This window comes from Nannobrachium achirus (genome assembly GCF_963921795.1).
Source record: "Nannobrachium achirus genome assembly, chromosome: 12".
NCBI classification, from domain to species: Eukaryota; Metazoa; Chordata; class Actinopteri; order Myctophiformes; family Myctophidae; genus Nannobrachium; species Nannobrachium achirus.
The window spans coordinates 24,241,691-24,263,784 of record NC_137832.1 but is presented as its reverse complement, the minus strand read 5'-3'; the positions used below and the strand labels follow the sequence as shown (position 1 = coordinate 24,263,784).

The window sequence follows — 22,094 nt, the reverse complement described above, 5'->3', positions numbered from 1 at the left end:
AGTCGTGAAAATTTGAATTCTGACCCGAGTGTTTTTTGAATCCTTCTAAGATTTTTTGTAAACCTATGTTTCTATGTCAGCAATCTGGCCAGCCATCGTCAAAGAAAAGGTCCTTTTCACTTGAACTGGAGCTCAGTTAGTCTGTTTTTGAGAGACTACTATTTCAGTGGTTCTCAAACTTTTCATTTCAAGGACCCCCAAAATGATATTTATTTGGCCACGGACCCCTATCTCAAAATATTTAGTTCCAGGGAGTCAGGGACCCCCCAGAAGCAAAATCTGAGTTACAAACGTTCGCTTTAAAAATACATATATTCAAAGATTTGCACACATTTTCACGACTTTTTCAAAAATAGCAGATCTACAAGCTCGCAGCGCTGGTTAAAGCATTCAATAATTCAATGCAAAAGGTTTAATTCATCATTGAACACGTTATTAACTAACTTTAATCAAAGTGGACACAGAGCAACACTAACATAATAATATGTTATCCTTTGAGTACAGATACCGTATGTATGGATAATTATACCTGTACACTTCTGTTGCTTAAATTAATACAATTCTTTTACAATTGTAAAAGAAATGCAAGATGTCCAATCCACTATTCTTTTTGTCTTATAGGTTGGGCAACTTCTGCAACAGTTGGCAATGGCTGATGATGACGGAGACCCCAGGAGGAAAAGCAGTTTGTCCAAATTTGATAAAGTGCGCACCATGTCATTAAAAAGTGCTGCTATTTAGGATATAGAACCAGTTCAGTGTTTGTAATTCTGCATGGTATTTATTGACAACTTGTGTCCTTGTGGGTTGTGTTCCCCAGAGTTGTGTAGCAGCCTTTTTGGACGTGGTGATTGGTGGGAGAGCCGTGGAGACTCCGCCAGTGTCCTCGATGAACTTACTTGAAGGCCTGAGCAGGACTGTGGTGTATATGTCGCACAATCAGCTGCTTGCTCTGGTAGGTGGCAGACTCTGCTGTTTAGTGCTTAGAAACACATAACATGGCTGCTTGAATGTTTATTTTCAGTATGTGCAGCAAAAGCCCACTTTTCTACTGTGCCAAGCATACTTCAATGTGAAGTTATTGTGGGCTCGCCTGGAAGGCGAGCACACGTATGTTATCTTCATTATTGTGGGCTCGCCTGGAAGGCGAGCACACGTATGTTATCTTCATTATTTATTTATTTATATATTTATATACTAGTCAGTATCTCCTCAAAACTTTGGCGCGCTTCATCTCTTAAACGCTTACACCTTTCAACACCATTCAAATTTTTATGTGTTCAGCTTACTGAGGACACGTGTGCTTGTACTTTTGGTTTTGAAATGTTTTGTAGTATAAATATAAAAAAATAAAAATGTTTAACTTTAAGCACCCAATGCATTTCCAATGGGTCCCCAGAGTGGAGAGAAGGATAATAGACCCATGTTTATGTTAAGGCGCTGTGGCTGCAGTGTTCACACTTCAGATATGCTATCTATATCATTGCGTTCACACAGGTCTGCTCTCTGATTTGATCCAAATGTCTAAGCTGTGTGATGTATAAAACTATAGTTATAGTTAAAACTATAAATAAATGTCCCTCTCCACTCTACTGATTACACAGCTGTGATCAAGAATCAAGTCCGGGCGATGGGATGTAAATCCCATAGCCATATATCCTAGAGCCCGCAGGGACAGTCAGCCATATTAGTGGTTGTTGTTGGTTGTCAGGGAGATATCAAAACCAATGCATTTCCAAGTCAGATCCACAAACACAATAAAAGCCATGCTCCACTCCTCAGTCTGGAGTGGCCACATAGAAGAACGCCTTGGTTATAGACATAGTGGAGGACAGATGTGATCTGGGATTGTTAGCCTACATACAGTATATGCACTCAATATACTCCACTACAGTTGGAGTCCATTTGACAGTTGCTGGTTCCCAAACACAGAATCAAAAATGTAGATCTAGAACACATAGAATATGTACAGTACAGTAAGGTTCAGTAGAGTACAGTAAAAGTACAGTAAGGTTCAGTAGAGTACAGTAAAGTACAGTAAGGTACAGAAAGGTACAGTACAGAAAGGTACAGTAGAGTACAGTACAGTAAGGTACAGTAAAGTACAATACAGTACAGTAAGGTACAGTAGAGTACAGTAAAGTACAATAAAGTACAGTAAAGTAGAATAAAGTACAGTAAGGTACAGTGGAGTACAGTAAAGTACAGTAGAGTACAGTAAAGTACAGTATAGTAAGGTACAGTAGAGTACAGTACAGTAAGGTACAGTACGGTACAGTAGAGTACAGTATAGTATAGTACAGTAAGGTACAGTACAGTACAGTAAGGTACAGTAGAGTACAGTAAGGTACAGTAGAGTACAGTAAAGTACAGTAAGTTACAGTAGAATACAGTAAAGTACAGTACAGTAGAGTACAGTAAAGTACAGTAAGTTACAGTACAGTACAGTACAGTACAGTACAGTACAGTAAGGTGCAGTACAGTATAGTAAGGTACAGTACAATACTGTAAGTAAAGTATCCTATTTGTTGGGTTGGAAGCGAGCCCACACTGTTTCGAAGGAACAGTATTTCTAGTTTATTTATAGCTATATGTGTATCTCCTCAAAACTTTGGCGCGCTTCATCTCTTAAACGCTTACACCTTTCAACACCATTCAAATTTTTATGTGTTCAGCTTACTGAGGACATGTGTGCTTGTATTTTTGGTTTTGAAATGTTTTGTAGTATAAATATAAAAAAATAAAAATGTTTAACTTTAAGCACCCAATGCATTTCCAATGGGTTTAGTAGAGTGGAGAGAAGGATAATAGACCCATGTTTATGTTAAGGCGCTGTGGCTGCAGTGTTCACACTTCAGATATGCTATCTATATCATTGCGTTCACACAGGTCTGCTCTCTGATTTGATCCAAATGTCTAAGCTGTGTGATGTATAAAACTATAGTTATAGTTAAAACTATAAATAAATGTCCCTCTCCACTCTACTGATTACACAGCTGTGATCAAGAATCAAGTCCGGGCGATGGGATGTAAATCCCATAGCCATATATCCTAGAGCCCGCAGGGACAGTCAGCCATATTAGTGGTTGTTGTTGGTTGTCAGGGAGATATCAAAACCAATGCATTTCCAAGTCAGATCCACAAACACAATAAAAGCCATGCTCCACTCCTCAGTCTGGAGTGGCCACATAGAAGAACGCCTTGGTTATAGACATAGTGGAGGACAGATGTGATCTGGGATTGTTAGCCTACAGTATATGCACTCAATATACTCCACTACAGTTGGAGTCCATTTGACAGTTGCTGGTTCCCAAACACAGAATCAAAAATGTAGATCTAGAACACATAGAATATGTACAGTACAGTAAGGTTCAGTAGAGTACAGTAAAAGTACAGTAAGGTTCAGTAGAGTACAGTAAAGTACAGTAAGGTACAGAAAGGTACAGTACAGAAAGGTACAGTAGAGTACAGTACAGTAAGGTACAGTAAAGTACAATACAGTACAGTAAGGTACAGTAGAGTACAGTAAAGTACAATAAAGTACAGTAAAGTAGAATAAAGTACAGTAAGGTACAGTGGAGTACAGTAAAGTACAGTAGAGTACAGTAAAGTACAGTATAGTAAGGTACAGTAGAGTACAGTACAGTAAGGTACAGTACGGTACAGTAGAGTACAGTATAGTATAGTACAGTAAGGTACAGTACAGTACAGTAAGGTACAGTAGAGTACAGTACAGTAAGGTACAGTAGAGTACAGTAAAGTACAGTAAGTTACAGTAGAATACAGTAAAGTACAGTACAGTAGAGTACAGTAAAGTACAGTAAGTTACAGTACAGTACAGTACAGTACAGTAAGGTGCAGTACAGTATAGTAAGGTACAGTACAATACTGTAAGGTACTGTACCTTACAGTACCTTAAAGTATCCTATTTGTTGGGTTGGAATCGAGCCCACACTGTTTCGAAGGAACAGTATTTCTAGTTATTAGTTAATGTTCGTTTTCACGGCTATTGCAATACCTGAACGGTGAGCCCCCTTGATATAATGCTTAACCCATTTAGAACGGGTACACGTTATTGTGTATCATTATTTTATGCTTTAACTATTGAAAAATAGCAGATCTACAAGCTCACAGCGCAGCACCGAGTGCCGCGCTGCGAGCTTGTAGATCTGCTATTTTTGAAAAATTGTGAAAATTTGAATTTTGACCCGATTCTATGAGTGTCTTTTGAATCCTTCTAAGGTTTTTTGAAAAACCTTTGTTTCTATGTCAGCAATCTGGCTAGCCATCGTCAAAGAAAAGGTCCTTTTCACTTAAATGGAGCTCAGTTAGTCTGTTCTTGAGAGACTACTATGTCAGTGGTTCTCAAACCTTTTCATGTGAAGGACCCCCAAACTGATATGTATTTGGCCACGGACCCGCATCTCAAAATATTTAGTTCCAGGGACCACCCAGAAGCAAAATTTGAGTTACAAACGTTCGCTTTGAAAATACATATATTTAAGATTTGCACACATTTTCACGACTTTTTCAAAAATAGCAGATCAACAAGCTCGCAGCGCGGCACTCGGTGCCCCGCTGTGAGCTTGTAGATCTGCTATTTTTCACTGGTTAAAGCATTCAATAATTCTGGGCCTGAATGACAGAATCCCCCCCTTGGCTACGGGAGATATATGTTCATGAACTTGAGGCAGTACTAGTTGTCAACCAGTAGGTGTCCGACTCCTACCTGACATTTGTCCATTTCTCAATGGAAGAGTATGGAGACCACCTTCAACCACTACAGATCTGTGTCAGTTATATTGTATTAACGTACTCTACCATACAAACTCATTAAAATATGTTTATCTATATACAGATGTAGAGGACGTTTGCATTGTGTATAGAAAAAAAGGCATTGACAAGTCCATTACAATCAAAGAGTGCTTGCACCTGCCAAAGAATGTATCATTGAACAAGACGAGCCGCAATTGATACGAGATCAAATGGTACCAAATATTTGTGGCTTTGAGCAGTAGCCTAATCTGTGCTTGTGACTGCGGCAACTCGAGCCTATCCATTAAGTAAGTGACAAACCAGTTCCACTGGTACAGAGTAGGAGCTGGCCGTGTCTAAACTTGTTTGACTAGAATGAGAGACTACCCCACATGCCTCTTTGGAAGACTGCTGTTGACTTCCTATAAATGATAAGCTTTAATATAAATGCGACAGAAGCAGTGAAAAGATCTCGGAAGACTTTTTTTTTTGTCGCCTGACCTTAGCGCTTGACATTCATTTCCGCCAAGTGAAAGTGTCATGCTGTGACTAGGTATGGGACGATATGAAAATGTCATGTCACGATTATTGTGACCAAAATAATAGCGATTTACGATATTACTCCGATAATGAAAATATCCCCAACATCCATTATTCAGGGTCGTAACGTTTACCAAACATTGCAGATCTATAAACTCACATCACGATGCGTTGTGAGCTTGCATATTGGCTATTTTTGGCAAAGAGATTTGGTAGAGAGTGAAAAAAAGACTATCAAGTACATTATTTACAGGTCCGTTTTGCCAATTATAGATAAATCTCCACAATACGATTATTGTGACGATTATTGTGACTCAGCTCCTGGCTGCGACCGAAAGGTCCAGTGATGAAATCTAATGCAAGGGGGTCCTCAGATTTACTACAGGGGGTGAGTGATAGAACCTTTTTTCCCCTTTTTTATATTAACCACTTGAACTCTAGTGTCCATATTCTGAGAACTTTTGCCAAAAATAGCATATCTACAAGTTCGCTGCGAGGCGTTGTGAGCTTGTAGATCGGCTATTTTTGGTAAAGAGGTCTGGTGTACAATAGAGGGGAAAAAGAGCAGACTAAGTACAGAATGAAAATTCAAGTTTATTAAGTATTGACTGTTCAAGTGGTTCAATATCTGAAAACACAAATTGACATGAATCCAAAATACACTGATGATTGTGCTGTCAAACGATGAAAAGATATAAAATCTATGAAAAGGTTGTGGGGGTCCCTGCTTCATCTTTCTCTCAACTAAGAGGTCCTTGGCCTGAAAATGTGGAAAACACCCCTGATCTAAAGAACTCATGTCTTCCACGCCCCATTGTTCAGGTGGACTTTGTGCGGGCCGTCATGGCAGGAGACCACCTCCGGGAGGAGGAGCACATGGTCCTGGAGACCCAGCTGGCCAACGTGCCCCAGTCCCGAGACGTGAAGAGCAACAGCCTGGAGCTCACGCCGTCCAACACGCCCCAGCTCTCCCCCGCCACCACCCCGGCCAACAAAAAGAACAGGCTGCCCATAGGTTAGCGCTCCTCCTCGTCTTCAATCCTCAAGTCGTTATTATTACACGTTTGTTCCATCCACTTGAGCTCTCACGATGCATTATTAATGTTCTGGATATGATGCAACTTCTCTGTAATATTTCCAGACGTGAGAATTTCCGAGGTCCGGCGTGTACGTTTGGCTGATTATTAGAATGTGCAACCAGAAGCAGAAACCAGAACTGTTATATATTTCCTCTAATGAGGAATAAAATAAACAAGTTGAGCCGAGCGGTGATGGCTACTGATAGGCCTCTTGTTTTGCAGGGAAGCTAATGAGCTTCTTCTCAGCTTGTTATAAAGATAATTAGCGTGGCCTGGATTGGAGCTCAATTACAGAAATGACAACCAATTAAATTACCAAATATAAATGAACTCACTTTAATTGGAATGGATGGAAAGATGCATAGCCTACCGTCATTAGCATTTCTAAGACAAATGACGCAGCAGCAGCAGCAACTCCTCCTCTATTAGAAAATAACCGCTCATACGTACATGCTAGTCTTTGAAATACAGCTCTCAAAACACATGAACTCTGAATGTATAAAACATGGAGTGTTCTACAGAATTCTGAGAAGCACGTTGTATTCTTTCTCTTCTCTCAATCTCCTCAACCCTTTCTTCCTTCTTTCCCCCCCTTTTTTTGCTGCCAACAACGACCAGGACAACACTTAGCTGCTATAACATCCTGGGACCCCACAGCAACCACCTTGTCTGCACACATTCCATTAGTAACCCCGTTTGGTGGGTAGCCCATAATCCCTGTTTGGGAGGCTTGGAGAAAATTAAGTTATATATTTTTTTGTCCGTCATCAACTAATGTGCTAGATAACGCTCATTCAGCAATAGCCCATAGCTTTGCTTGAACTGCTTCACCAGCACTGCTACCTAGCACCTAGTCTCGCGTGGCCAGACTGTTGCCTCCGCGATTTGGTCAAATGCTCCCGGCATACAGTCTGGTGCATCGAAAGAAGAACGATGAGTACCGGTTAAAGCGGAAGTGAAGCCCCCACGTCACTTCCGTTTCAGTCTCACATCACACATATTTATCATTATATAAATAAAAATCATATAAGCATGTTTAGCTTGCTGCTTAGCAGAAATGACATTTTAAAATATATTTTTTTGAACGTTAATGCCCGTTTTCGATACTCGCCGTTAGGGAGCTGCTGTTCCAGACTCTATATAGCATTCAGAGATTGTGGAATAGTTGTCTGGCTACGCAAGACTAGCTAGCACCTAACACCTACACTAACTCCATGTGCCTGCCTTGCCGTCTTCACACCCTGCTTTTTCCCCATTTAACTTTAACCGATTTAACCGTCTGTGAGCACTTAATTTTGACGTTTTGCCTTTTGCTTTCTCATACAGCTGAATATGGCTATTCACTTCCAGGTAGAGTTGAAGCAAATGTATTTATTTAAATACGGTACTGTATATTAGCCTCCGTACTGGTTAGTTGTAAGGCTTAATTAAACTTTGTCACGCGAATGCCTCGTATGACAGAAATTAGATATTTATGTGTGTAATAATAAGTATAAATGCCAACCGGCCAATTCAAATATGTCATTTTTGACATACGACATGGTCGTGTACAGTGGCATTTGCATACTAAGTATAAACAAGCCTTTAGAGCCTAGGTTTAAATGAAAGAAAACACCAACGTAAAGACCACTCATAATGATGGAGAGCCACATGATGGACGTGTGGGGTGTTGTCTGGTATGGCTTAGATCATTTCATCCTCTGCAGGGCCGAGCTAAAGCTAATCATATCGTCGGGGCCATCCGTCTCTGTGATGGCGGGGTTTCGGATGCTGTTTCAGGAGCTCCTTTGACTGCTCTATTGGGTTTATGTTGTGGAAGGCCTCAGTAAAGCCAAAGTCATCGCGAAAGCACTTCAAAGCCTCGTGCCAGTTATCCTGGGGAAAACACCACTTCTATTAAAATGAAATGCGCGATAAAGGTCATCACAGAGTAATGCTAGTTGTGATGAGCCTTTGTCAGGCCCTGTAGAGATGACTGCATTGATTCAGTACCTGGCGTGACACACAGGTCCATCAGAATCCCTCATTTTAATAGGACTTTCATATTGGTGTTCTCGCACACCTTTGGCACTAGGGCTGGGCGGTACGGAGTCAAATTAATATCATGGTAGACTTTGAAGCACTGACCGTAACGGTATATATTGCAGTATGTAACCTTTTCTTACGATTTTGAAATATTGTAAATGCTTCAGAAGGACTTGGTAAAGCATTGATACGGCAACTGAACAGCAGCCATTATGGTACTCTTTTATGTATTACTAGGACATACTTCACATATCACAGAGGTATTTAACTACGTCCTTATTTTGAGGATATCATTTTCGGTACACACAAAACAAGTTCCAACATATAAAAAATATATACAAAAAACTGCTAAAATAGCAGAACCGCAAGCTGAGAACATGTTGTGATGCGAGGGGTTGTGTTACCCTGTCGTTTTACAGTTTAAGAAGCAAGAGGTTAAGAACATTTGTTGTGCAAAAATAGAAAACTGGGAACTTTCATCTATAAAAATGCACTATAATAAAATCAAGCTCCAGAAAGCTTCTTCTACCTTTTATATACCATTTATACCGTCCAACCCTATCTGTCACTATTCTGTAGAATAGATGAAGCCCAAGAGTTTCCTAGACTTATTGTAGCTCATTAGAACCACTAGAGCAGTGATAACCATCACTAGCATAGCATAGTTGGACTGAGTTAGCAGCCATCTGATCCATCATTGCAATGGCATGTGTTTGTTGGCCATATGGAGAGTGCTTCAGAGGTTCCAGCATGCACTTGTGAATCATGAAATGTCAGAGAAGCAACACTAACTGAGGATGCTGAATACAGCATAACGGCATAGTAATAACATGATGATAACCTTCTTGGTAAGATTGGAAGTAGCAAAACACTTGTGACATTTAAGTCCTCAAAAGTTCAGTATTCAACTCCTCATCAACTTTACATTTGTATTTATCTAATGAGAGCTCAGTGGGAAGGGTAAAAGAACTAGGTGTAATGGGCAGAGCTGTCATGTGTATAATATACACACGGCAGCTCTACAGATAAAATCTGTATGTTAGATGAACCCTTAGACTGCATAGAACAGCATTTGCTTTAAATGCTACTTTAATGCTGCATGATAGGTCAGTGAGTCCCCGTTAGTGAACGTTGACTTCAATTGCTATAAACGAGAAAGGGCTTTTGTCCCGCTCGCTAATCCGTGACCAATTTACATTTCAGGTAAAGTCGAAAAAATTACGGGAATGTTTTTTCTGATTTAACACTGCCGTAATATGAATTATTCATAATATTTTCTTCTCTGGTTAATACTATTGAGGAATGAGGTGCTCGTTTCCACAAAATACCGACTCGGATTGTTCTTTCAAAGTAAGTAAAGGAGATTGGAATTCCCCGTTTGACTTAAATAACCCTGCTTTGTGCTCTAATATAACTACAGCAACATATCCTTATTATTGTGTCCCACAAAAACCATCTGAAAGTAACGCGCCAGCGTACAATGTCTCTCTTCTCTCCTTGTCCTCACAACAGCAGCCGCTCGCAGCCGCAGCCGTACCAACATCGCCCAGGAGGGGGAGACAGAGGCCAGCTCCCAGGAGTCTCTACAGGAGGTGATGGCCGAGGAGGTGCTGGTGATCTCACTGGGAAACAGCCCTCAGACGGTCCCTGGGATGATGTCAGAGAATGAGGTAATGGAACTTGAATTAATGTACTCGTCAGCACAGGGCGTATGACATGGCCGACACCGTTGCTGTCATGGTCGTTTTTATTGTGCTTTTTAGATAAGTACAATATTTGACAAAGCTTCCACAAACCTTTAACAGCACTGATGTATTTTCTAAATGCAGACCGTGAACATTGTATGTTACTGTCTCACTTGCACTCCCAAAATAGCCAATCTACAATCTACATTGTTTGTTTTTATTGCTGTCCATTGTACAGCGCCTTGTAACATTGTTTCAAAAGGTGCTTTATAGATAAAATGTACTTACTTACTTACAAGCTCACAATGTGACATGTTGCACTTGTAAATTGGTTATTTTAGGAGAGCATCACATACTATTTTAATCAGGGTTCAGTCTCTAGTTGTCTAGTTATGCCGTTATGTTATCAGAATAACTTTATTCCGTCAAGTACATTTAGGACTTGCTAAGATGTTTGCTTCTCTCACAAGACCACAACGACCCTGATAATTAATTATTGAAAGTGGAAGGTAATAACATGGCTCTGTATGTGTCAGACCAGGGCTGTCACTTGTAGGGCTGTCACAATTATTACATAATCGTCTAATCGCAATTATTTGAGGTAATCTTAAATATTTTTGCATAATCGTCATAATCGTTTCCAAGTTGAGAATTATTAATATACTGTAGTTTCAAACACTTTCAAGAAATAGTGGAAATAACAGATCTACAAGCTCACATCGCGACACGTTGTGAGCTTGTAGATCGGCTATTTCCACTATCAATGTTCTTTTTGAGCGGTGGTCACACCGTCTCCATAGCGTGGCCGTGTGTGTAGGTATGTATGTATGTATGTATGTATGTATGTGGGTGGGTGGGTCTGTATGTAGCCTCAAGCCTGTGGTGTAGTACCTTTTCTGACCACACATGTTAAGGGAGGGGCGCTGTTGTTCAGGCCAGGCCAGAACAGGCAAGGCACACTCACACACACACACACGCACGCACGCACGCACGCACGCGCACAGACTCCACCGCTCAGTTCACACGGGTGTGATTTTTAAGTATAAAGTTGTCAAATGTCAGTAAATTATTTGTATATTTGAGTTGTGTCATAATTGCCAAGTGCAACTTCAAAGCCTAAAAGCCAAACAGAAATGTAATTGTCAACGACAAATACACAATTAAATCGTTAATCGCGATTATTTGAGTGCCAATCAGTCGTCATGTAAAACGTCATAATCGTGACAGCCCTTGTCACTTGTCTGCTGCACTATAGGTTCTGAACCTGCAGATGAACGACGGTGCGCCCGGGGACGCTCCCGCAGACGACAACAAGCTGCACGGCAAACCAGACAAAACGCTGCGCTTCTCCCTCTGCAGTGACAACCTGGAAGGCATCTCGGAGGGTCAGTGTGCAGTCTGAAGGCACACGCATCATTAGCCTGGCTGAAAATAGCCCTAGCCACTTAAAAGTTATGCTTACTGTACTTTTCTTTCCCCTCTACGTCAACCAAATTTCTTTGCCAAAAGTGGCAGATCTACAATCTCACAAACGGCATGTTCTTAGCTTGTAGGTCTGCTATTTTTGGCGAATGTAGGGAAAAAATAAAAAATAAAAATAAAGAATCCAGTGTGTTGAAAGAGTCCCCATTTATCAGCTTCATTTTTATAGTGTTCCAGTTCCAATTTTGTCTGCTTATTTCTTTGTGTCACTTCAAATTTCACTCCTTATCCTCTGAGTTCTCTATTCTGATTGGATAAAATGTTCTGTTTAATAAAGAGCTGGAGAGAGTTGCATATATTCCTGTTACTGAACAAACACTCCATAGCAATGAGTACCATCAAAACATGGAGCTATTTAGCACTTATTTTAACCAAACAAATCAGATTAAAAACATGTAAACCGCTACACGTTACTATACCTTTCACTCCGGGAACCCCTTTTGGGGTTGATGTAGAGTATATAGCAACATCATTTTTGAATAAATATTTGATTTTTTCCCAGAAAACTAAGGTCAGGATTTAGAAGGCGTTTGTTTTTAGAATCGGCCTCGGGTCTAAATGGAATACATTTGTTCTGTTCTCTGCTGCTCCAGCAGGTCCATCCAACCGTTCCAACTCGGTGTCGTCTCTGGACCTAGAAGGAGAGTCTGTGTCTGAGCTGGGAGCCGGGCCCTCAGGGAGCAACGGAGTGGAAGCTCTACAGCTGCTGGAGCATGAACAGGGTGTGTGTGTGTGTGTGTGTGCATGTGTGAAAGGCAATTACATTTAACCCATTCAGAACGGGTACACAATTTGTGTTTCATTATTTTATGCTTTAACTACTGAAAAATAGCAGATATACAAGCTCACAGCGCGGCAGCTTGTAGATCTGCTATTTTTGAAAAATCGTGAAAATTAGAATTTTGACCCGGTTCTATAAGTGTCTTTTGAATCCTTCTAAGGTTTTTTTTTTTGAAAAACCCTATGTTTCTATGTCAGCAATCTGGCCAGCCATCGTCAAAGAAAAGGTCCTTTTCACTTAACTGGAGCTTAGTTAGTCTGTTCTTGAGAGACTACTAAGTCAGTGGTTCTCAAACCTTTTCATGTGAAGGAACCCCAAAATGATATGTATTTGGCCACGGACCCCCATCTCAAAATATCTAGTTCCAGGGACCACCCAGAAGCAAAATTTGAGTTACAAACGTTCGCTTTGAAAATACATATATTCAAAGATTTGCACACATTTTCGCGACTTTTTCAAAAATAGCAGATCTACAAGCTCGCAGCGCGGCACTCGGTGCCGCGCTGTGAGCTTGTATATCTGCTATTTTTCACTGGTTAAAGCAGTCAATAATTCTAGGCCTAAATGGGTTAAAATGGAAAAAAAAACAACAACAACTGCAGTACATGAAATGTTTTCTAAACGAGACCTTTGGTCCTTGTGGCCCTCCACAGCCACCACACAGGACAACCTGGATGATAAGCTACGCAAGTTTGAGATCAGAGACATGATGGGCCTGACGGACGACCGGGACATCTCTGAAACGGTCAGCGAGACCTGGAGCACCGACGTGCTGGGAAGCGACTTTGACCCCAACATGGACGAGGATCGGTTGCAGGAGATCGCAGGTAAAGGAGTTACATTGACGCCCACGCCTTTTGATTAACCGAAGTGATAGCCTCGGAGTCGGAAACCTAGACTTCTTTAGGCGATCGGAAGAAAAAGAAGCCTGGGTGATCGCGTTATGATCACTGTTGTAGGAAGTGTAGAATTTCTCTAACCAATCAGAGTGCAGAGAGCGTCGCACCAAATGTGTTGACGTCATGACGCACCAGTGTTCGCTGAGCAGAGGAGCAGAGGGGGGTGGGGGGAGGAGAACACATGCTATTGGCTGGAGACTTGCGGAGAGACTCACCGCGCTAACTGTCTGCGTTAGGTTAGAGTGTCGAAGTGGTAACAGGTCACCTTAGTCATAATACATATTATGCGTTGATGTTAAAAAAATAAAATGACCCATTTAAATATGGATAATTGTCGCACCCTGGTGGCTAAAGACTGATATTGCATCAAAGGCCAATAGGTCCCTCTTTATTTTTGAGCAGACCTTTAGCTCAAAAACAAGTACAGTACATGGCAAGTACCAAGTACTTGCCATGTGCCAGTTTTGTGCTAGGGTAATTGGCATTGTTTAAAACATTTCTTACAAAGACATAATTGGCATCACATTATTTAGATACGCCTATACAATACATAGATCATAATAGCTGAGGAGGAGTTGTCATCTTGGGAGCTTTCGTTTTAAAATGTTATGAAAGCTTATGAAAAGTAGGTTTCGGCAAAACACAGCAGAGTGCAGTAATGCTGCAGTTCAGCTACACTAGCTTAGAGCCATACATACTGTGTGCAACCCGACCTAACCCTAAACAAAACACTAAGGATTTGGCCCAAATGGAAGTTTACTTAGATGAGTTGACACACACACAAAGCTGCATTTTAGCTTTGAGAGAGCATCTCTCTGAAGAGGACGCAATATACTTTGTTTGTTCTTTTGGGTCACAAACTCCATTTAATTCATATAAAGGTGAAAAGAAACAAATCATAAGTGTACTTTGATTAACATGTTCCAGTACTTCTGTTTACTTTAATATGAAGTAGATACTGACAGACTGTACTTCCGCATCAGCTTCATCTTTCCATCTGTAATTTTCATAAGCGTAAGAGAAACGTTTCATTCCACTGTCCCAATACGCCTCTGACAAAATGTGTCTGAATAAGTAATTAGGTTCCATATTGATAAAACACACCGGTGCGCTGTATGAGTTAGGCTGTCATGGAAAATGGACTTATCTCTAAGATAGTGACCAAATTCAGTAATTAAAAATGTCCCTGTGTCACTGGGAATATATCCAAAGCTTAGTTTGAGTTATCCCACTTGCAGTAATGCTTCCCTGCATTGCATGCAAATTAGTTCTCAACTTTGCCAGTTGACTGTAGAATAAAACTGCATTCATGTTTATTACCTCTGCCAGGAAGGGGGATTATGTTTTCGCCAAACATGGGTTTATGGAACCTGTTACAACAACTGAACTCATTGCTAAGCTGTCACGATTTTCGATTCGAACTGAAATTAATCAAAATTGACGTTCGGTTCAGTGAATCGAAATCACAACCCCGAATCGTGCATGCAAACGTCCAATTGGACGTCCGAGCCACGAGGCTTAGCTATGTTATGTTTTGTGTATTCGTTGCATACATGCTTCCGACGGGGAAGGGAGACACACACACTGAGCAGCGCACAGACCGCTGTGCAGACAGAGGAGACTTACAAAAAGAGAGAGAGAGAGAGAGACAGCGTTATGCTTCATACAGGTCAAAAGTGTTGGAAATATTTTGGCTTAAAAATATTGTGACAGCCCTAATGATTACAAATAGGGGTGTGGGGGAGGAAATCGATTCATTTAAAAATCAGAATACTTATTTTCTATGAATCACAAAATAATTTTGCTGCCTCTAATGTTGACTTGCCTTTAACTTCCCAGCTTCCATATGTGTTGCGCTACAAGCAGTGTAGCTACTAGTGGGTTGTGTGTCACTCTGTCCGTTACTGGCTGCTAAAATGGAGCAGGAAGAAATACAGCCGTCTCTGTCCTTTCCGAAAGCATGTGATTTTACCCACTTGTGTACAATATCTGCATCAATCTTACTGTCTATTTCTCCTATGTGTCACTCACTCTGTCCCTCTATCTACTGTATGTGTAATGTTTATGTCAATACAGTGCGCTGTGTGGAAGAGGCACACGTGTCTTGTTGTGATCTTTCGAAATTTCCACAATGACAAGTTTGACAAGTAGAAAACACGAGAAAGCTGCAGTGGGAAATAGTTTTCAACAGATTTTGTTTCTTTTGCGTTTGTGGCTCCCACTATGGGCAGAAGTGAAGGCACATTTGGTTGTGATTTTGTATGTGACACAAGCAGCAAGGAACCTTTATTTTTAAGTTTTAAGTGCCGAATTCCCTGCAGTTCGCATTAATGGCTTAGCAGGTGTCGCTATTTTCCCCCTACTGGCTGCAGAACAATTACCACTCCATTGATTACAATGTGAATTTGACTGGACTTTACTCTATTACCGTAGTAATCATTGTAATAAATTCTTAATATTTATGCTTTCAGTCGCTAGTTTAAAGTCTTCTTTCAATTACAATGTGTTTTTGCAAATTATGGTCTCATCAACTTGTTTACCGCCAGGGACGTGGAATGACAAGAGTGCTTACATAAGAAGCCAATCTGCAAGATGTAGTTTGACTGAGAGTCCACTGTTGGCCAGTAGAGGGTGCTGTTCACCAAGCCATGCAGTCAGACTGGGTCTCTGGCTTGTGTGTGAGGCTGTGAGCCTACAAGTGTTGTCAATGACATGATCGTGTGTGTCTGTCTGTCTGTCTGTCTGTCTGTCTGTCTGTCTGTCTGTCTGTCTGTCTGTGTGTGAGAGAAGGACACACACACCATTGGCTCTCATTGATTCATTTTGTAAAAAGAATTCAGGAGCAAGCTGCATTCAACATGCTCCAACTTTAAATGGGATTATCAAAATTGTGCACCATCGATGGACAGGTCGATGTCCATCCTGGCAGAGTGAGGTAAATGAATAAATAAAGAAATAAATAAAACTAGCATTTAAGAAGTTAATTTGAAAATTGATGATAAAGTAGGGTATGCTTCTAGGGCTTCTACTGGCTCTTCTGAGCGAAGACCCGCCCCCGCTGCCCTTACAGCCAATAGCATTCGTTTCCGGTTGCTTTCCAAGTTCCAAGATGGAGATATTTGAATTGGCTGAAAAGGTGGCTTCAAAACAGGTCTGCAGAAACCAAGTGTCCACGACACTGAACCCCTGACTGCTCCCGATGAGCAGTTTTGTGCCTTGCATGGTTTCCTCCACCATCTTTGTGTGAATGGGAAATACAATGCGTTTTTGAGAAAAGCGCTGTATAAATGCAGTCCATTTACCAATGGGTGATGTCACTGTTCCCTTGGGTGTCCAAACCTTTTCAAAGGGGGTAGAATAGAAAATATTAAAACACCCAAAGGCTGACTACATCTCCTGACATAATGTCCTTTTGGTCGGACAAAGTCACTTACATATGCATTGCATTTAAACTATTTTATTTAACTATCATCATCAATATTTAATATCAACTAGCCCTTACCCGTTCAAAGATATGAGCTCCGAAATGATGTGCAGTGTGTGGGTTATGGGATGTGTGCACTGTGCACACAGTATATGAGGGATGGAAAGTAACTTTAACTGGTGTTTGCATGATAATATGTAGCAGCATCAATGTAAGAAGTACCCGTTTCGTTTAATGGCTACAGAGATACTGTGTACCCCCCCCCCCCCCCACCCGCCTGCACACACACACACACACACACACACACACACACACACACACACACACACACACACACACACACACACACACAGCTGGTTAAACATGTTGCCTCATGCTAGATGCAGAATAGATATGCCTCATGCTAGATGCAGAATAGATAGTAGATACACCATAAAAATGCTAATATACAGCATAAGATTTGTGAAAGTGACAAACGGGCTTCACAGTTATGTTAAGTGTGTTCATATGCTAATGGTGATGCGATTTCAGATCAATTGCTCCAGACACTGAGGAGAAACGCGGTTTCAGACAGACAGACACTCACTCACTCACTCAGACATTCGGAAAATTATATGTTTGATGGTCTTTTGTCAGGTGTGTGCTCTGAACAACACACAAATAACTCCACCAAATGTAACCGGACGTGCAAGGTAAAAAATACAATAAAATAGCTTTTCTTTGACCCCTTCAGAATAAGACAACAGGGATCAAAGAATCCTGACAAATAATACTCTGGGAAAATATTCTTGTTTGGCGGTGCTGGCGGGCCGTTTATAATATAATTTAGCAATGAAGCCGCGGGCCAAATAAAATTTGCCCTCTGGCCGCGTTTGGTGCCCGGGCCACATTTTGGACACCCCTGCCTTAGTCCATATTTTTTACAGTCTATGATGCGACACCATCTCATCACACTTCGAGTGCACCCTCACAGGAGAGCGTGCACTGGGGCTTGACCAATATTCTCATTATGAACATGCAAGATATTAACACCGTTGCAAAATGGAATGATACATTATAGACTACCCAATGTGCCCTGCTTGTAGTAGGCTACAACCAGTCACAATCATTCATTCATGTTTCAAGTGTTTAATAGCTTGTTTCAATTTCGGCTCATTTAAGCCTTCTTTCCCTGTGAGTCACGTAGTAACAACTTCAACTATTTAACAGCTAAGCTAGCCTATTAAATGTCCCAACCCATGACTTATATTTGTGCAAAGTTTGGAGACAATTGCACTACTGGTGTGCTGTGAGAAGGAGAAACTGACAAATTAACAACGCATCGGTAATTATAAGTATAAGATAAGATTAGATATCTGGGTTACCACCATTTTAATATATTTAAACTCTCTTCCACTCCGAGCCACTTGAGGCTAATTAAATGAGCAAGGAGAAGTCGAGAAGATGTGTTCTGGGATGCAGTTTAAGGATCAACCTAACTAATTTATTTTGCTGTCAGCAGAACGTAATTCCAGAATATTTTTCAAATGGTTTGCGTTTATAGACTGACCTATCAGCTAATTTGTGTGCTTTTGGCGTTGAACACAACACACAACTCTCTCACACTCACACAGTGTCTAGGAGGTGAGGGAACATTTGACAATTACATATATAGACTAGAATAGTCCATGCTATGGTCGATGCCCCCTCGGGAACGATGGCCCTCCGGTTATGCAATACGCGTTGTACTTGCTATCAGAGTAACTAATGCAGTACTATTATCATAGCCTTGGCACACCACTGGGCTACAATATTCTTAGTTGTCAGAATAAGCCTAGCAATTGACATATGGTTAGGCAAGTTATCTTAGGCAGTGACTCTTCCAAGAGCATAAAAGCCCTCTGGTTATTTGACAGACAGTCACTTAAATGTCCTTATCAAAAGGTTCATGCCTTTCGTGCCATTCAGAGAGACTCCCCTCTCTTTTCACCTCTGTGTGTTTGCCTAGCTTTTTTCCCCCTCTTCTCAGTCACTCACACTCATACCTCCTCTCTCCTCTCTCTCCTACTTGCCTGCTCACTCTGTCTCACTCTCTCTCTGACATTCACTCAGTCCCTGCAGTCTTATTGACCTTGGTTCCTTCTCATTTGCATCCGCCATTTTTCATTCTTCGGAAATATGGCGTTGGGGGACTTTTCCATCATTAAGTGAATTTACAGCGATTTCCTTATGTGTTTTCTCCAAGGGATTGGGTTATGAGATGCACATTAAATATCCATTAATACCTCATTATCCCACTGATAAGATTACCATGATAATGAGGCAGAAATTCTAATTGTTTCACTTCTTGTTGTGCCATTCATTTAATCATCCACCTGAAAGACAAGTGCTCTGCGCCCCTACAAGGAAGACTGTAAACACGGACAGCAGGATAGAGCTCTCCCGCAGCCGCCGCCACACACACACACACACACACCACACACACACACACACACACACACACACACACACACACACACACACACAGTCACACACACAGTCACTCTAGCCTGGGCACTGACTCGCATGCACGCTGTGTGTGCTATGAAGTGGAAGTGCGTGCCATACTGGGTGCTGGGTATGAGGGCGTGGCTACCCACAGGTGGAATTCTGATATTCAACTCCCGACCCAGCAGCGTAGAACTCCGACTCAAACCGCTTTTTTTTTTCTTTTTTACCTCCCTCCCTCCTTCGCCGCGTCCGCATTCTTCCGCCTTGTTAACCCGCGGCTTACCCAAATGGAGATGGAGGGACACGGTGCCGAGGACTTTGCGGGAGGGCGGTGTGGGCTTGGCGAAGGGGGTAATTTGCTTGTGAGTAATGCCCGGCTTAATCAACAGCTCAAAGTCACGGCCCTGGAGGCTGGGGCAGGGTGAGATATTACCATTAACCCCTGACCTCTTGGCACAGTAGTATATGTGCCTGTGGGTCCCAGCATGAAATGCCTGTGACCTCCAGCTCTCCAATGTGCACTGTGTGTGTCTCTGTATGTGCACTGTCTCTGTATGTGCACCGTGTCTCCTTATGTGCACTGTCTCTGTATGTGCACCGTGTCTCCTTATGTGCACTGTCTCTGTATGTGCACTGTGTGTCTCTGTATGTGCACTCTCTGTATATGCACCGCGTCACCTTATGTGCACTGTCTCTGTATGTGCACTGTGTCTCCTTATGTGCACTCTCTGTATGTGCACTGTGTCTCCTTATGTGCACTGTCTCTGTATGTGCACTGTGTCTCCTTATGTGCACTGTCTCTGTATGTGCACTGTGTCTCCTTATGTGCACTGTCTCTGTATGTGCACTGTGTCTCCTTATGTGCACTGTCTCTGTATGTGCACTGTGTCTCCTTATGTGCACTGTCTCTGTATGTGCACCGCGTCTCCTTATGTGCACTGTCTCTGTATGTGCACCGTGTCTCCTTATGTGCACTGTCTCTGTATGTGGACTGTGTCTCCTTATGTGCACTCTGTCTCTGTATGTGGACTGTGTCTCCTTATGTGCATTGTCTGACTCTGTATGTGCACTAGGGGTGGGCGATATGGTGATAATTATCGTTGAGACGATACAATGTCTCCACGATATGCCTTTTCAGAGGTATCGTATATATCGTGATACAATTGAGGGAGCCTTGTAAGAAACCCTGTTGAATCGTTAATACAGAGATTCATTGCAGAATTCATACAGAGAGTCATTGCAGAATTCAATTTAAAACTGCATTTTGGTCTAAATCAGTAGCTCTCAAACTTTTAAAATGTCAAGGTCTCCACTTAACTCTTGACAGTATACAAATGAAACCCGGGTCCATTTGGTTTCATTTGTATGCTGTCAGAGTTACATACTTGTAAAGTTCAATTTAGACCTCCCAAAAGGAACCCAGAGAGTCTAGTTTTTGTCAAGTAACTTGAAAAATAACCATCAAAACCAACGTGAAAAAGAATCGTGATACAGCTTGGGAAAATGTGGTGATATTGTATGTTTCCATATCACCCACCCCTACTCCTTATGTGCACTGTCTGTATGTGCACCGTTATCTCCTTATGTGCACTGTCTCTGTATGTGCACGTTCTCTCTCTGTATTTGTCTCTGTGGGTGCGCACTGTGTCTCTGTGTGCGCACTCTCTCTGTGTGTGTTGTATTGTATTGAAGACTGGATTAGAAGTTTGCATAGGAAAAGGTACAGTTTCATGACGGTACAGTTCACTGGTACAAGGTCAACTAAAAAGAGAAAGCTTTTCGGCTAATTTGCACAGGAAACCTTTATGTATCTCATATAACATTGAATGACAGAGAGATGGAACACAATACTATGCAGTACTGTAGATATTGTCAGAAAAAAACAAAACTGTGCAAAAAAGATAAAGATATTTACAATAGAAGGGTCAGGGCTAGGTTGGTTTTTACCAGTTACGAGCGGCTGCCCCTGTAAGTGGTTTTTCAGGGCGATTTTAAAGGATGTTTGGTAAGGCGTTCCACATTTTGGTGGTATAGCAGGAGAACGAATTTGACCCTTTGTTTGAGTTGACTCTGGTTTGAGCGTGATCTGTGGCGCTGCCTCTGGTGCTGTAATTGCACATAACTGCCATAGGAAAGAAGTAGTGTTTAGAAATGCAGGTTTGCTTAATCTCATGCCCATTAACACAGGAAATTCCACGGCTGACTAAATGGCAGGAAGGCAGAAATGACATCGGTAGCATTTTGGCCATTCTTTTCCTCCATTGGCTCGGTCTTCAGTGGTCAGCTGTTGAATGTTTAGTAATTGTCATGGGAATAGCCATTGGTATCTTGCATGAGACTGAGCTAATGTGTTGCCATGGCAAGGCACTTCACTTCCTGAGCAGTTAAGTGGCATTGATGTTGACCATGTTCACTTGCATCTCATCCTTACACAATGACCTTTGTGTCAATATAATTAGCCATTATATTCTATAACTGTATTAGGGAATATATTGTTATAGCTCCATATATACACTCAATATCCTATCCTTAATAAATACCGGGAATATGAGAACCATGTTATCGGAATGATTTGTTGAACCAGAATAGTGTGGTCGGCCAAGACTGATTATCTTCGAATGTTCCATTCCTAGATGGCAATGTAATTGCATATACAAATGGTTGTTAAAAACATAGATGTCAACTATAGGTGCCACCCTTGTTGTGACTAGAGCAGAAGTTGACCTACCCCTATCACACAGTCTGGTCAGATTACGACCTTCTGACACTGTTGGAGCTGTTTTATTTTTATTATTTAAAAAAAAAAAGGCTTTTATGCCTTTATTGGATAGGACAATAGACTGATAGGAAATGGGGGAAGAGGTGGGTAGTGACATGCGGCAATGGTCGTCCGGATCGGGAATCGAACTGGCGACGCAATCAGCCATCAATGCCTATGTGGCAATGCCTATGTGG

At 41.5% G+C, this 22,094-nt stretch overlaps 1 protein-coding gene across 8 annotated transcripts in view; it reads left to right on the top strand.

Annotated features, from left to right (window-relative positions):
- gapvd1 (GTPase activating protein and VPS9 domains 1) overlaps positions 1-22,094 on the top strand; it is a 53,372-nt gene that overhangs the window by 13,925 nt on the left and 17,353 nt on the right. For 4 of the 8 annotated variants that reach the window (XM_080738297.1, XM_080738295.1, XM_080738292.1 and 1 more), the window contains exons 5-11: positions 622-705; positions 821-955; positions 6,118-6,310; positions 9,912-10,069; positions 11,340-11,469; positions 12,160-12,288; positions 13,001-13,174. In XM_080738297.1, coding sequence (XP_080594423.1) covers positions 622-705; positions 821-955; positions 6,118-6,310; positions 9,912-10,069; positions 11,340-11,469; positions 12,160-12,288; positions 13,001-13,174 — 1,003 coding nt within the window. The remainder of the gene's footprint in view (positions 1-621; positions 706-820; positions 956-6,117; positions 6,311-9,911; positions 10,070-11,339; positions 11,470-12,159; positions 12,289-13,000; positions 13,175-22,094) is intronic. The other 4 variants (XM_080738296.1, XM_080738293.1, XM_080738298.1 and 1 more) reach the window with 3 other exon arrangements.